At 37.1% G+C, this 16,003-nt stretch overlaps 2 protein-coding genes across 5 annotated transcripts in view; one reads left to right on the top strand and one right to left on the bottom strand.

Annotated features, from left to right (window-relative positions):
* Positions 1-8,081, top strand: part of PALS2 (protein associated with LIN7 2, MAGUK p55 family member) — a 103,705-nt gene extending 95,624 nt beyond the window's left edge. For all 4 annotated transcript variants that reach the window (XM_074367337.1, XM_074367338.1, XM_010968629.3 and 1 more), the window contains one exon: positions 1,758-8,081. In XM_074367337.1, coding sequence (XP_074223438.1) covers positions 1,758-1,934 — 177 coding nt within the window. In that variant the 3' untranslated portion in view covers positions 1,935-8,081. The remainder of the gene's footprint in view (positions 1-1,757) is intronic.
* A 3,343-nt stretch (positions 8,082-11,424) lies between these two features.
* Positions 11,425-16,003, bottom strand: part of GSDME (gasdermin E) — a 53,113-nt gene continuing 48,534 nt past the window's right edge. The window contains exon 10 of the mRNA XM_074367339.1: positions 11,425-13,245. Coding sequence (XP_074223440.1) covers positions 13,015-13,245 — 231 coding nt within the window. The 3' untranslated portion in view covers positions 11,425-13,014. The remainder of the gene's footprint in view (positions 13,246-16,003) is intronic.

Below are 16,003 nucleotides of genomic sequence, written 5' to 3'. Positions count from 1 at the left end.
TTTTTTCTTTTTTCCATCAGTATGGTATACTCCATTATTGTTACAAGATTGTTATTGTCAAAAAGAACTGATTTTTGTAAACAAGACAGATTGATAATGACTATGCTAAGTAAGAATTGTTTTCAAGTTGAATTGTGGCCTGTTTATACATCAATAATAAAAGATATTTTATTTCCTTCAAACTGATTCTGAGATCTCAGTGAAAATGTTAACTGAAACATAAGTACTAGTGTCCCTCAGGCTTAGTTGGAACCCATTTCTCTCTATGTACTTTCCTGTAGGTGTTTTCACCAAATCCATTAACTTATATACCTGGTTATGCTGATGATTCCTAATTTGTATGTGGGTAACCCAGACCTCAGAGCTCCAGCTTGCATAAACAGTCACCTACTTACTGTTACATCTGCACTTGGATGTCTCACAGACATCTTAAACTTAACACATACAAAGTAGAATGTTTTGTTTCCCCCACCAAAACCATGTTTTCTATTCTCCCACCCCCAACTCTGCATCTTATAACCTCCCATTTATTCAAGCTAGAAACCCAAGAGCTATTTTTGATTCATTCATTTTCCTCACTTTTCATATCCAGCCCTTTAGCTAATCCTGATGATTTTACCACCAAAATACATTTCTAGTCTGGTGTCATTTCCATCTCCTCTACCACCATCATAGTCCAGAGGTATCTTTCCATTGCATCTAGGTCCTTCATGACATGGCCCAGGCTCACCTCATTACTCATCCGCTTCAACCCTCCATCCATTCCTGGTCTTCTTTAGTATCTTAAGCACATCAGGGTCATTTTCCTCCTTGATTTTACATTGCTGTTTCATCTGCGTGGAATGCTCTTTCTCCCACTATAGTTCTCAGTTTAAATGTCATCTGTGGAGTCTTTGTAAGCACTCTTAGATCTCTTAAAATTCTTTGTTCTTGGGTGATTTCTTTCATAATACTACAACTTGAAAGTTTTTTTTATTTGCCCTTTATTTGTCTCCTCCACTAGAGGATATGAACCCATTCTGTCTTATTCATTGTTATATCCACAGATTTTAAAACATAATAGACACTTAAATAGGAACTCAATAAATATTTGAAGAACATGTAGAAATATTACAGAATTTCAAAACACTTGCAATTTAATGAAAAGCTTTTTAATGCAAAACCCATTACTTATTTATTCCCCTACATTATTCCAAAATGACTAGAAATATTTTATGAAATATAAACAGTACTAGCTAGCTAAAAAAAAAAGACATAAAAGTATTTGTATGTAAAGTTAGTCTTCAAAATACATTTCTAAAATTCTCTTCCTTAGAGAGAGGCAGCAAATTTGGCTAAGAGCTTAACAGACACTGCAAATTGGGTTCCGTGATTTACAGAGTCCATAAGATAAATCTTTTGAAAAGGATGATGTAGTTGGGCTACAGACCAGTCACCTGCAATAATTCTTTTATTACTTTGGATTTCACTCTAAGATTATTGTCAGTGGTCTTTTCATTAGGAATCTTATCTTAGTATCAGTGAAACAGAAGACACAGAACACTCATAAATGCAGACATGACTGCAACTGGAGAGACTAGGATATGAATAGATGGTAATGTCTTTTTTAACACTTATTTAGATTACATTTTGAGGATTAGTATCAGAATTGTAGTAAACAAATATCCAACATACTTATTTCTTACGTTCACATTGAATTGGTTTTGAGCAAGTAAATGTACATTATATAAACTTTTTCTTTTAAAAATCTTCAACAGGACTCTGACTTGAAGAAAACAGTGGATGAAAGTGCACGGATTCAAAGAGCATACAACCACTATTTTGATCTGATCATCGTAAATGACAATCTAGACAAAGCCTTTGAGAAACTGCAAACTGCCATAGAGAAGCTGAGAATGGAGCCGCAGTGGGTCCCAATCAGCTGGGTTTACTGATGATTCAATAAGGTTCACAATCAAAATAAAACTTTTAAAAAGTGACTGTAACAAGTAAACCTACTGAGAAAATACATGCACAGATAGAAGATACCTGCCAAGTCCAGGCATTTTTATTCTGTAGATTGAAATACCAGTACACTATTCTGAATTTTTATACAAAATATGGTTGGGAAGGTGTACTAATATATAATTTATCTTAATTTTTCTAACTTTTTATGGATAATCTTTCTATTCATATCACACAAAAAATGCGTTGAAGCATTTTATATATGTTTTGACTTAGTACCCTTGCCTTTTTCATCAGAGGAATTTTCAAATCATTTACTCTAACATTGGTCTCACATTTTCACTGTGATAATGAATACTTGAAATAGTTTTGTAAAACTGTCATTTAGTTCAGTATTTAGTAAAGGGTCAGCTACTCTTATTAGGTGAAAATAGTAGTTATTGGCCTTCTTTCCTAATATGAACAATGTCTTACAGAAGCAGAATTTTAATGTAAGTGCTACAGCTAGTCTTCTGCCATTCAAATCTGACATCAGAAGTCTGCTCAGTGCTACATAGTTTCATTATTTCAGAGATGTATGGCTATCCACTCTAATTTACACAGCTATGTTAGTTTTTTCCCTTTGTTCTCACTTGTGAAAAAAATGAAGAGCAATACCTTGCACTCTCATTTGTTGCAGTGACAAGCTGATGCTAAGTTAACATGTACATAGCAAGCAAGGCCATGCAGGCTGAGAGAGTGCCTTATCCTGCAAAATCTTATAGCAAAATGACACTGAAAGTTGATTTATTTGTACATGTGAAAGTTTGACAAAAAATGAACCTATTGCTTTATACAATTTTTTATTAGAGTATGGTCAGCAAATGTATCATGCCTCTGCAAATTTCTGTGATGCTGAAAAAAATGCCTCTAAGTTTGAATTGGGGGGTTTCGTGAACAATCAGTGTGCTTTTTGAAGTGTGTTGTGATCATTAGGGTATTTGTTCGATTTGTTGTTTTGAGAACCAAATCCATTGAACAATTTATGAAATTTGGAAATAACTGTCAGCTGTTTTATCTCTATATAATATATACATTATATAATATGTACATTGTATGTATTATATAGTATATATTAAATAATGGGGTTTTTTTTTATATTTCTGTTAGGAAGTGTAGTTTTTTTGTTTAATGATTAGGAAAACAGTTCTCCTCCTTTAGTTGCTTTAACGTATACAAATTTCCAAAATTCACCTCAGTTAATATCTTCCTTTAGGATTCTTAGATGGTGTAACTTCTTAAAACATATTCAGAGATGCAGCTCATCGTTAAACTAAGTTAGCCATATTTTGTATTGCTGCTGGCTTTTCACATAAACAGTATTCACACTTAACGGGTTAGGTACTTAAATATTAATGGTCATCATTGTCTGGTGGTAGGCACCAGACACCTGGCTGCTGAATTTGGTTTCCCCTCATCAAAGCTGTCACATGGAATGCCAGCCAGGAGGACTTGGAGGGAAGAGAATATACATGTCAACAAGCAGCATGTACACACTGTTTTAAACCTTTTTCACAATGGAACCAAATATCCAAGTTGCTGTATGGTTAAGATTGCAAATCCATAGGTGTTTTTTTATTCCAGCATTTCGTATCCAGCACACAAATTCATGTTCTTTGCCCTAGGATAGGAAATTGGTGGCAAAATGGATCATACACTTTTAATAAGTTTGGTAACTTTTAAACCAAATATATTTACGTCAAGTTCTTTGCTTCTCGAAGCAACATGAATCAAAGCACAGTGTCGAGATAATGTCCTATGACTTAGTGTCTCAACAACACTGTAATCTTCGAGAGAAGTTTTATTTCCACATTCTCAGGAAATGTCCTGTCTTCTGCAGTGTGCCTTCATGCTGCTGCCTGGAGCCTCTTTGAAATCATTGTAGCAGCTCAAGAAGTTTATCCACAAAATATTTCACCCATCTTGACACAATAGAAATGATTTTTTACATCATATATCTTTTAAGCCTTATATGATATAAAATGCATATTATTTGAAAAACAACCTACAGTTAAAGGAATTACTTCTGTTATAAGTGGTACTCATGACTAACTACTTAGTTAATACACATTAGATTCCTCCTAATATAAAATAGAACAGTGTGGTTTATTTCATTTCAGTCCAGATGCCAGAGCTGAAGAGATTAAATTTAGAAAAGTTTATTTATCTCAGTAATCACTGAACTTGAAACACAAGTCCCATCTGAGTCTGCAGAAACCAGCAGAGCTCTGCTGAGGAAGGAGTCCCAGAGGTCCTGGGATTCTCCTGAGGCAATGAAAGTATAGTTGTAAACAAGGAAATGTGAACTTCTCTTGGGGGAAAAGTCTAAGACAATTAGCTTTACTGAAGAGAAAATGGTTTAAAATGAGGCTGAATAATTGGTAATAGTTTAAATGTACATGCATGTGCATATATGCTTTGGGGAAACATGTGCCAATACATTATTGCACCTGAAGATTTCCTTGTGGACGGGTGAGTATCCACATTGAACATTCAGGGCATGACTATTTATATACAGCTAAATATTATATATATATTTTTATTTTTTAATGTACAAATATCCAGTACCTATAGAGTTGATGTCCCTGGGTAAGTCATTTAACAATAACTAGTGGAATAAATGTGATGCACTCAAGTAGAATTTTACTTTTTATTACAGCCATGCCTTGATTATGCACTCTGAATTTCTGTTTGATATTTGGATAGTGTCAAATATCCATTATATCCAGTATATCAGGACTTTTGCCAACTCTAACTGTACAATTGCTGAAATAGCTTTCTAAAATAGAAATCGTATCATAAACCCAGTACAGCAACAGTAGCCTGAACCCTAGATTCTAGAATCTAGTAAATTTATTTATAATAGCTTATAAGGAAAAGTTTTCTTTAAAAGAGCAAATTGGGTATTAACACAAATTTAGAAAATGATGCAAATTAGCAATAAAATATGTTAGTGTAGCATTATAGACTGTGGCCAGATACTAGCTGCTTTGACCGTAGTATCCCAATGTCAATAAAAGATGATCTTTGTTTTAAAGATTCATTTAAATTTGTGCTTATTTTTATAGATAACAGTAGGTGTCATGATCCAGTGACCGGGCTGACTTTTAAGGTGGATAGCCATGGAGTTAGGTACAATTATTTTAAATTGGTAAACACTGAACATAGAAGTTTTGAAAATTGTTTAAAATAATGATCTATTTAACACTGTACTTTTATGACTTCTGAAACAACACTCCATTTTCCAGAAGTCAGAGACTAGGGAGCCAATAATTTTGTAGTAATGATCTTTATACTAAAGATGGAAAAGCAATCATGAAGTTTTATGTATATAGATAGCAGGTCATTTTTTAAGTGTTCGAGTCACCATATATATAATATATATATATTATATATATATAGCTATGTGTATAATACGTAAAATTCTCCCCAGATACATGAATAATAAAACTAAATATGTTCACCCATGTAATTATAGCTAGTGCTCTTACATTTTAATTACTACCAAATTCTTAGACGTTATGAAACTTTTTTCACATTGTTTTCGAAGGTTCTGGTTTTACCTTGAGGCCGATACTAATGCTCTTTTTGAAAAATATATTTGGAATTAAGTTCGGAAAATTATTATTTCAACTTAGTTTCCTTAGGGAAAAAGGACAGAGTCCTAGATGGAAGCCTCTGGAGAAATACTTATTTAAAACTTCGAATGAATTTGTGATATGGTTCAGGCTTAGAGATTATGGTACCTGCTTCCCTCTTGTTCCATTGGATCTGCTGTGAGAATTCATATAATAACATCTGTAATGTATTTGGAGTTCTTGGGAGAAATTTAGTATTTTAAATAATAGGATTATTGTATATATTACAAGTTAATATTATTCACAAACTTTTAAGAATACAACTGACTAATAATTCATCATACCAGTTTTTATGTATACATTGTGTATCTGAAAAAGATAACAGTTCTGTATTTTTTAAGGTAAGATTATTTTTAAATTGCATTTTTGTTAGCTTCAAGTTTTATTCATTTTAAAATATTTCCCATAATTTATCATATTCCTTTGTGTGTTTCTGAAATGATTTAGTGCACAGAGTCAAAAATGAGTCCTTAATACACTAAAAAGTGAAGGAATGATGTTACCTTATTTCTGGGGTAAGAACTTAAAACCGTGGTTTGCACCATTTTGGCAATACACTGCACTTTCTTTAAAATAGTCTCTTTTTTGGTAAAAATAGAGCTGGTGTACTTCTACTGGCTGAGATCCTAATTCTGACTCCTGACCATCTTACCTTTGATAAAATATATATCCCCCTTTACTTTTAATATTCCACTCGTTAAAAAAGGCTAACTTAATATTTCTCTTCACCTTAAATTACAAGAAGTAATTTGTAACTTTGATGTGGTAAATGCTAAATTGGAAAATCCTTATTAGGCTACTTTATCTGTTTATTATATGTATTCACTTGCCTTGAGGTTGCTTATCTTTTAGTTCTTTTAAAGTGTACCTCTTTTGGAAGTAACATAGTGAATGGTGCACACCATTCAGAAATTCTACCTTGGGTTTTAAAACAGCCCTGAGGATGTAGTTCAGTCCTGAAGAGTTTCTGTTCTCTTAGTGGCCTGGTCAGAAAGTCCATTATAGTTTAGAATCCTAAGTCCAAACCCTTAGCAAATCCTTGCTGCCAGTCAGACCACTCATGAGTCAAACAAAATTTAAGTAAGCAATTCAGTACTTTATTACATCTGAAGACACTCTGATCTTTGCCCCTTGAAGCTGTCCTACCTTTATTCCTAGGCCTGAAGTTGATTACTGCAGCCCTGTTGTTTAACTCATAGTGTTAAGTTTAAAAGGCATCTGTTTTTCTTGAAAGGAGAAACCATCAGTCAGGTCTGGTTAGGGAACCTCAAATCCAACATGAATGCATTTTAGTTTTGTTCTCTAATTGCTTCGTGACTGTTGGCTGATAACGCAGTGCTGTGATAAATCTAACTTTTCTCTACACACCAAAGTCGGTAAGAAGCTTTTTTTTTCCTACTGACTTTTTACCGTTTCCTAATCTCTAGCACAAACTGAATGAACACATCTACAGTTACTGTAAATGCCACTTACAACTTGGCAGATTAAATGACTCAGTGCTTGTAAACCTGTCTTAAGTCCTACTGAACAGGTATTGCAGCTATCACAGAGCAGAAGCCAAAAGGTCTTATTTTAAAATAAGTAGGAAATAGAGGTCTTTATTGCACTTCAGAAACAGCAAGCCAGGGGTTAGAAACACAAATACAGCAGGCTGTGCCTGAAATTTGACTCTTCTCACATCAGTCAAGGTGACCTGGGAGCTTGGAAGAAGAGGGAAAAAGCATAGCATCAGAAAGTCCTGCTATAAATTACCAGCACTAAACCAGAAGTCATCAGTTAAAATATGTGGCTCTCATCTTACTGTTAAATAGGAGAGTCAGGCAGTGGTATGAGTAACCTTGCTTCGAAGACAAAGGTGGTTCTGGTAAACATGGTGCAACAGACATGCTTCAGTCTTCAGGTAGAACCTGATCTGACGAATAGCTTATCTCCATCTGTAATTGATACACAATATAAATATTTCTTTTGTGTGTCCTCTTTAAAAAAGAATGCTGACTCCTCTTTTTTCAGTGACATTGACTTTTAAGAAAGTGGTATCTTGTATTTTGCTATAGAAGAATGAGCACTGGGATTCAGCAACTGGTGTAATTTCCACATGGTATGTTATCTCTTTTAGAGCCCTTGATGAGTATTTGATGTGAAGACTTTGGGGGATTTTTTTCCATCTCATTTTGGTGTATCTTTACTTTGAACACATATGCATGCTCTTTTTAACCTCTAGTCTTTGAAATGATTGTAGAAGAGAATTTTTTTTTTTAATGGAGGGCATCTTCTTAGAATGCTTCTTAGCAACCTAAAAAATCAAAGCTGAACAAAAACTACTAAAGTAAGTTTCTGGTGAAAAAGTTTAAAAATAAAATTAATTGCTGCTGCTTTCCAAGTAATTGTAATACTGGTTCCTGTGTAAAAAAAAAAAAATTATTGCTGTCCTTGTATAAATAAAATTTTCCTGCAGTACAATTAAGTATTGATTTCTCAGAAACTATCCCCATAAATTTTTTCACATATTTCCATATGTTGTCCAAAACAAAAATTATGGAAATGTCTAATCTGTGAGATTGCATACTCCTGGTAAAATATTTTTGTATATATAAAGAAATAAATATTTAATATTGGAAAAATGTAGTGTTTCATTTATAGATGGAACTAAGACGTAGGGATAATAAAATACAGAATGTATCAGATTAGCTTTGGTAGTTTCTTTAAATGCTAATGGTCTTTGTTAAAAGCCTCTAATGTCGTTTATATTTTCCACTAAAATATGTGAACTTTTCACCTGCCTCCCCTTTTTAACAAGAAAACCCTAATTTTTTTTTTTTAATCTATCCTAGCCCAATGATTCCAAGGCTTTCAAAGACAACTTACTCAAGGAAACAATTCCAGAGACAGGGAAGATTAAAATACAGGATCAAGAAAAAGCCTCTGTGCTTTGATGGCTTGGGATACTAGGACCACTTCCCAGCTACCAAGGAAGAGAAAGCCTGGTGGGAAGGACGTGCCTGCTCTGGCACACAGCTCAGCCCTGAGGCCTGCATTGAGAAGGGGAGGTGGACCCACCAGCCAAGAGGTGGATGCGTGAATGTGGGTGAGTGCAGGAAGCCTATTTCAGAAAAGGTACTTCAGCAACCCTTTGCCAAGCTAATTTCCAGGATTCAATACTTAATACTTCAGAAATTGCTAGTCTGGTGTTCTGACATCTCCAGAAGAATCAGGTTTGTTTTTCTTTAATTGAAGTATAGTTGCTTTACAATATTATGTTAGTTACAGGTGTACAACATAGTGATTCTGTGTTTTTACAGAGTATATCCCATTACAGGTTATTACAACACAATGCGTATAATTTCCCATGCTATATAGTAAATCCTTGTGGCTTACGTATTTTATATATAGTAGTTTGTATCTATTAATCCCATATCCCTAATTTGTCCCTCCCCCCTTCCCTGTTCCTTTTAGTAACCACTAGTTTGTCTTCTGTCTCTGTGAGTCTGTTTCTATTTGGCATATACATTCGTTTGTATTATTTGTTAGAGTTCACACGTAAGTGATATATAGTGTTTGTCTTTCTCTGACTTATTTCAGTAGGCATAATATTCTCTAGGTCCATCCACGTTGCTGTAAATGGCAGTATTTCATTCTTTTTTATGGCTGAACAATATTCTAGAGTGTGTGTGTGTGTGTTTCTTAATCTGGTTTTCTGATGGGCACTTGGGTCACTTCCATGTCTTGGTTATTGTAAACAGTGCAGCTGTGAACTGTAGGGTGCGTGTATCTTTTTGAATTAGTGCTTTTGTTTTTCTCTGGATATATACCCAGGAGTGGAATTGCTGAATTCCATGTTCTATTTTTAGTTTTTATGAGGAAACTCCATACTGTTTTCCATAGTGGCTACACCAGTTTACATTCCCACTAACCCTGTACAATGGCTCCCTTTTATCCACATCCTCTCCAACATGTTATTTGTAGACTTTTTGACAATGGCTATTCTGACCCATAATTGGCAACGCTGAGCACCTTTTCACGTGCTTCTTGGCCATCTGTATGTCTTCTCTGGAAAAATGTTCAAGTCTTATGCTGATTGTTTGATTGGATTATAGTTTTTTTTTTCCAATATTGACTTGTATGAGCTATTTATATATTGTGGATATTAACCCCTTTTCTGTCTTTTTGCTTATCGATGGTTTTCTTTGCTGTGCAAAAACTTTGAAGTCCCATTTGCTTATTTTTGCTTTTATTTCTTTTGCCTTGGGGGACTGATCCTAGAAAATATTGCTATGATTTATGTCAAAGAGTATTTTCCCTGTATTCCAAAAGAATTAGGTTTATATAAAGTTGTCCCTCGATATCTACAGTTAGGCATCTGAAGACCGTGTAGTACTGTTATATTTTTTGAAAAAAACCTGCATATAAGTGGACCTGTGCAGATCAAGACTATGTTGTTCAAGGGTCAACTTTGGTTCATTCTTCCATCTTATACTATCTGTCAGTTTTCTATCACTGCAGGGACGAATTACCACAAACTTAGCAGCTTAAAACAAACTTATTGTCTCAGTTATGTAGGTCTGAAATCCAACATAAGTCCACTAGGCTAAAGTGAAGCTGTCTCCCTGGGCCTGCCCTGGCTCTTACCTTCGGTTCTGGAGGGGAATCGGCATCCAGGCTATTGCAGGTTGTTGCATGCTCTATCTCTAGTTCCATGCAGTTGTAGCACCAAAGTCCCCACTTCCTTATGGGCTATCTGATTGGACTACTTTCTCATTCTTGAACTGGCTCCCTCTGTCTTGAGAGCCAACAGCAGCACTGAGTTCTTCTCATGCCTCATCTTTCCTGTGTTTTCTTTGGCCAGATCCCTCTCTCACTGACCCTTCTGTCTTCTAAGGGTACACTCAGATAATCCAGGATAATCTGTCCATCTCAATGTCCATAACCTTAAAAACATCTGTAAAGTCACTTTTTGCCAGGTAACATGTTCACAGGTTCTAGGGATTTATTAGGTCATGAATAACTTTTTAGGGGCCATTATCTGGCCATACCACACTAGCTAATCGTGCCCATGTTTCATCCAGTATCCATTTACATGAAGAGAAGTGGTTGTGGAAGTATCAGAGTTAAGATGGCTGTCCTGTTCTCTTCTAGGAAATACTACTGTATTTACTATCTGTTTTCTAGGTGTTCTGGGATACTAGAACTCATTTCCAAGCCTGATTCTTGAAAGAAGTATGGTTCTGGATCTCAAGCAATTAATAAGATTACATTTAAAATTAATTTTATTTAATGATGAGGATACTAGTTAGTTAGAAACATCTGGAGACCCAATCTCACCCTCCCTGGAGCCCAGCACTACCTTGCCCACCCCATCCCAGTGGGGGTCTGCTACATGTAGCATAGGGCTACATCCTTTTCACTAGCTAGTGTTTAAAACACAATCCAACAGAATCACTGGCCAGCCTTAGGGCAATTGTGGAAACAGACAAATGCCTTAATTGCTGTTTGATGTAACCCAAACTTTCAGCACTTCCTGCATGGCATCTTTTCTTTCTGTCTTAAGTCTGTCTTTAGTTTTTGATATTTGAGTGGATTTTTGTTATTTTTAACTCAGGATATTACATACAAGATTCTAACAGAAATAGAAGGGTGAACCCACTCAAACCTCTTGCCATAGCCTCTAAATCCTCTCCCCAAAGGAGACACTGTTAGGTTTCTTGTGAACTTTTAAATGAGATTACCCATGCAGTGTGATACCTTTTTTTACATGACACTATTAATGTGCTCTGCCTAAAGCACAGAGACCATTCAGGCTTACACATTCTGTCTGTAATGTGTTCTTTTATTTCAGAAAACCAGACAAAAGGTACGTACAGTGCCACCATTTTAGCACAACTGCTTTGAGTTTTGCTTGTTCCTGTCCAATTTGTGTATAAGGTGTTTTTTATGTTGTTGCCACCACAGTGTACAACTCTGTATCCCTTTTCCTCATGTAAGTATTTGCATAATATGTGCATATAATTTAGTCTCATTTTTAGTAGAGGTGATGAAAGGGTTTCATTTCTTCCTTATTAACATTTGTTAAACTTTGAAGCACAGAAAGGGATTAAGTAGGTGATGTTGGTACAGGTGCTGAGTAACAGCACGTTTCTCTCCAACAACTGCTATTCCTCATCCCTGCTGCCTCCTGCTCCTAAAGTAAGACAGATCCTAGCAGTGTTTAAATAGTCCAGGCTATTTATATAGAATGACATGAAAACAGAGTAAAAACAAAACATACACAGTTCGAAGTTTCCTTTGATACAGTATGTAGTATTTTACAAACTAAACATCCAGAATGCATGGAAAACCAGCACATTGCTCTAGACAAAGGATTGGTATGTTCATCAAAGCATGACAAATTCAAATAAAATGCTTATAGCTAGACCCTAAGAAAGGGTATCCTGCTATTAGGTTATTTATTAGCATAATTTTGTTTAGCAGAAGAATATGTGTACTCTAGTGGCATTTACAGTTCATTTTTCAGTCACTGCATAGCATACGGCACATCCAAAATGTAGCCTTCAATGAAGAGAAATTGCCTCCCCACAGCATTCACAATTTAAGATGAATTTTTGGATCAAAGTGTCAGCCTCATCTGTTTTTGTTTAAAAGAAAGTGGGAAATAGAAGAAAGTGATAGATAGACCCATTTTTCTGCAGAGACAAGGTCTCAATGTAAACTAGCTTAGAATTCTCAACCCTCCTCCAGCTTTTTGGATGGCTGGGGTCTAACTCAGACACTGGGTTAACAGCACAAGAGGGCCTCTTATGAAAATCTGTTCACCAGGTACCTGGTGGCTAAACTCAAAGTGATTCATAATGCAAAAAGTCACAACTTGTTAAACCGTTTTGTAAATGCACTTCCTCGATCAACGTTTAAGGGGGTGACCTAAGCCCCAAAGGCAGTATCTTAATGATGCCGAAAAATACCCTTCCTTGGCTGAGAATACATACAGGCAGACCTCAGAGATACTGTGGGTTCAGTTCCAGACTACCACAGGAAAGCAAGTCACACAAATGTGCTGGTTTCCCAGTGTATATATGTTTATACTGTCTTATAGTCTGTTAAGTGTACAATAGCATTATGTCTAAACAATGTATATAACTTAATTTTTTAAACTTTATTGCTAAATGCTAACCATCATCTGAGCCTTCAACAAGTCTTTTTGCTAGTAACAGCAAAGATCACCATAACAAATATATTTGATAATGAAAGCTCTGAAATACTGTGAGAATTACCAAAATGTGACACACAGACGTCAAGTGAGGAAATGCTGTTGGAAAAATGGTGCTGATAGTCTTGCTTGACAAGGGGTTGCCATCAACCTTCAATTTGTAGAAAATGCACTTCTAATCCACACATGACACTATTAATGTGCTCTGCCTAAAGCACAGAGTCCATTCAGGCTTATGTAAAGAATCAGTGGGGAAATGTTAGGGTCCTTCCGGGTGACAGCTTTTACAGATGACTGCTCTCTCTCCAGGTTAATGTCAGCTGAGGCAAACAGACGCTGCATGATCTCAAACCTTTCTGTGTCTTTCAGAGGAGCCAGGATTGGGTCTTCAAGATCAGACACGCCAGCATCAGATAGAGCATGGAGCTGAAATGACACATTTAAACAAACTCACCAAAAAACATAGAAAATCAGCATCATTGGATGGTAATGTTAGCACTTCTGGCTAACTATGGGAGGAAGAAAAATTAAGTTGTTGCTTAAATTCCGCAAATGAAGCAGAAAAACCCTTAAGATGTAACAAGATCTGTTTAGCCCAGGGCAAGACCTCAGGCCTGACTTCATCCACTTTGCCTGGAGTCCTCTCTTGGAATTACCACTCTCTGAGCTCCACCTTCTACTGGACCCATTAACTCCAGTGGATCAGAAAGGTCAGAATGCAGCTTGCTCATATACACAGCTTCAGCTATTAGAATTTCTTATTTACATGAACTCGTCAAAGGTAGGTACCAGTTTGTTTAGTTATGCTTCCTGCCTCAAGAACCTTTGTCTTTGCTCTTCCTTCTGCCTGCAGTATTCTTCCTCCAGCGTTCATAGAGAACTTTGCTTCTCATCTCTGAGCTGTCAGTTGAAATGCTCCATCAGAAGGGACCTTCCTGATCCTCCTACCCCTACATCCCAGCCACTGTTACATTATTTTATTGTCTTCATAGGCTTTCTGTATCTGAAATGATTAAACCTAAGCTGCCCAGGAGAACAGGGTCTCGGCCTGTCATGCGCCTGCCTAGAACACAGACCCTCAAGGCATTGAAAACTGGTTCTTCAGCAAGGTCAGTTCAAACTCTGCTTTAATTGCAACTGCTCAGAACATCTAAAACTTTGCTTTTAGGGTCTTGAGACACTTGTTTTTTAAATAAGCATTCAGAACCAGATCAGATGAATAATGTAGACAGTAAAATTTACAATAAAAAAATGAAGTGAGCCTATAAAGTATGGGTGAATTTTAACTGAATCTGAAGGGAATGCAAAAGAATTCCAGAAATGTTCTGAGCAATGTTAACCTTACTGAAAATAATATTCACAGCTTGCACAAGCACCACATCTCAGCGATTAAGAATGAGCTCCAGTGGCAGAGGCTGAAGCCTGCTAGCAGCACAGCGGGCTGGGTCCCGGGTTGGTGGCCAGGGGCCCAGAGGCACTTCTAGGTGTGAGAGAGATTACAGTCAAGGGGGTGGAGGCAAAATTAACATTCTCTCTTGATGATTCTAACACCTTCTTACCAGTTCTTTCACCAGTTTGCAAGTGTGTTAGTGTATCTGACAAGGTTCTTGCCAAAGCCCCCCAGAAAGCCTCTCTAAAAGTTACTCTGGCCAACAGCCGAGAAAAGACAGGAATGCAGGTAGGTTTTGTTCCTTGTTCTGAGTAAAACCCTATAAGAAACATAAGATGCCCAAAATCCTTCAAGAGGCAGGACGTCTGTTGTCCTAAAAGGTGTTGTGGTATCTAGGGGAGATTATGTGAAGAAAGTCAGGAAGGTCTTTAAAGAAAAAATATTTCTTTGTTTACGTTGAGCAGCGTAGTTTTGCACCAAAGCAGAACACTAGCAGTGCTGGAACTCCAAGTGCGTCCTAACGGCCACTCTTAGAGCACAGACAGAGCAGAACCTGGGAGCAACACAAAGCTCAACTCCTAGAACTGACCTGCAAGGAAGATGACAACTAAGGGTGAGTTGGGAGAGGGAGTTAACTAATGTGGTCGTTGCCATATGTTCTTGTTCATATACTTCCTGAATGCAAGTGATGATGCTGCAAAAGGGAACTGGGCTGTGAAAGCAGAGCTGCTGTTGTGCTCGTCGTTGCAAACAGTTAGATAATGATTCATAGCGTTTCCGTAACCAAACTGCGCCACTAGCCTTCATCCTCAGCTGGCTGCAGCACAGCCGCATGCTGGTTCATTTTCAAGTAGTTCGGTTTTTGTGGTCAAAGCACAAGAAAGCAGCATTCCTCTGGGAGGGTAGAGTCTGCTTTCGGTTGGAATGGTATCTAAACTGCTCCTTGGAATGATGCCTTGCTGCAGTCTTTGGTACTTCTTTGCATAGCAAAGACACCCAAAGCCCCTAACCATGGTGCCCCAAGTTCCCAGAGTGGCTGTGTAGCAAACTGCAGGGTCCTATCGAGGTCGTCTGCCCCAACACCTGCTTCCCAGATCTGAGAGCAGAGCACGGTGCTTTGGTCCTTTGGGTCTACAAAGCACGCTGGCCTTGTCCCTAGTACCCAGGTCTCACAATAATGCAGCCAGGCATGCCTGCTCCGTCCCAGGCTGAGTGACACCTCCAGAAGCTACTTGAGCTGCCCCACTAGAGTGTCTTCTCAGGCGGCCTACTGATGATTCCTTCTATTAATGACCCAGTTTGTAATTTTAAAAGGAAAAGCTTAACCTTGACTCTCTCGGAGCCAAATTTATCATTACCTAACTCTTGCTCTTTCCATGACATTTCCTGAGAGCATGAAGCGAATGAAATGTCTCTGGAGACAAAGCAGTCCTCTTGAATACCTGGTGAATTTGATACAGAGCTGACTCAAACTGATCCAGCCATGGAACTGCCATTGCAAGTAATATGGTGCCAGGCCCCTTCCCTACAATGTTGCACTAAGCCTTGGTCGAAATTCTCCAAACAGTGTAAAAAGCATGAGATGTGGAGTCTAAAGACAAGGTTGGAGTCCTAGCCTTGCTAGCCAGTTCAGAGAACAGCTTTCCCTCTGTGCCTCAGTCTTCTTGTGGGGATGGGTGTGTGATGTAAGCTAGGTGTAAAAAAAAAAAAAGAAAAAGAAAAAGAAAAAGAAAGTAGGGTTGATAATACCTGTTTAACCTGTTCTGAATGAGAAAGCCTAGAGAGTTTTATCAG

The sequence above is a fragment of the Camelus bactrianus genome, chromosome 7, assembly GCF_048773025.1.
Source record: "Camelus bactrianus isolate YW-2024 breed Bactrian camel chromosome 7, ASM4877302v1, whole genome shotgun sequence".
Taxonomy (NCBI): domain Eukaryota; kingdom Metazoa; phylum Chordata; class Mammalia; order Artiodactyla; family Camelidae; genus Camelus; species Camelus bactrianus.
The sequence above is the reverse complement of the archived record's forward strand: the minus strand, read 5'-3'. Positions and strand labels throughout refer to the sequence as shown.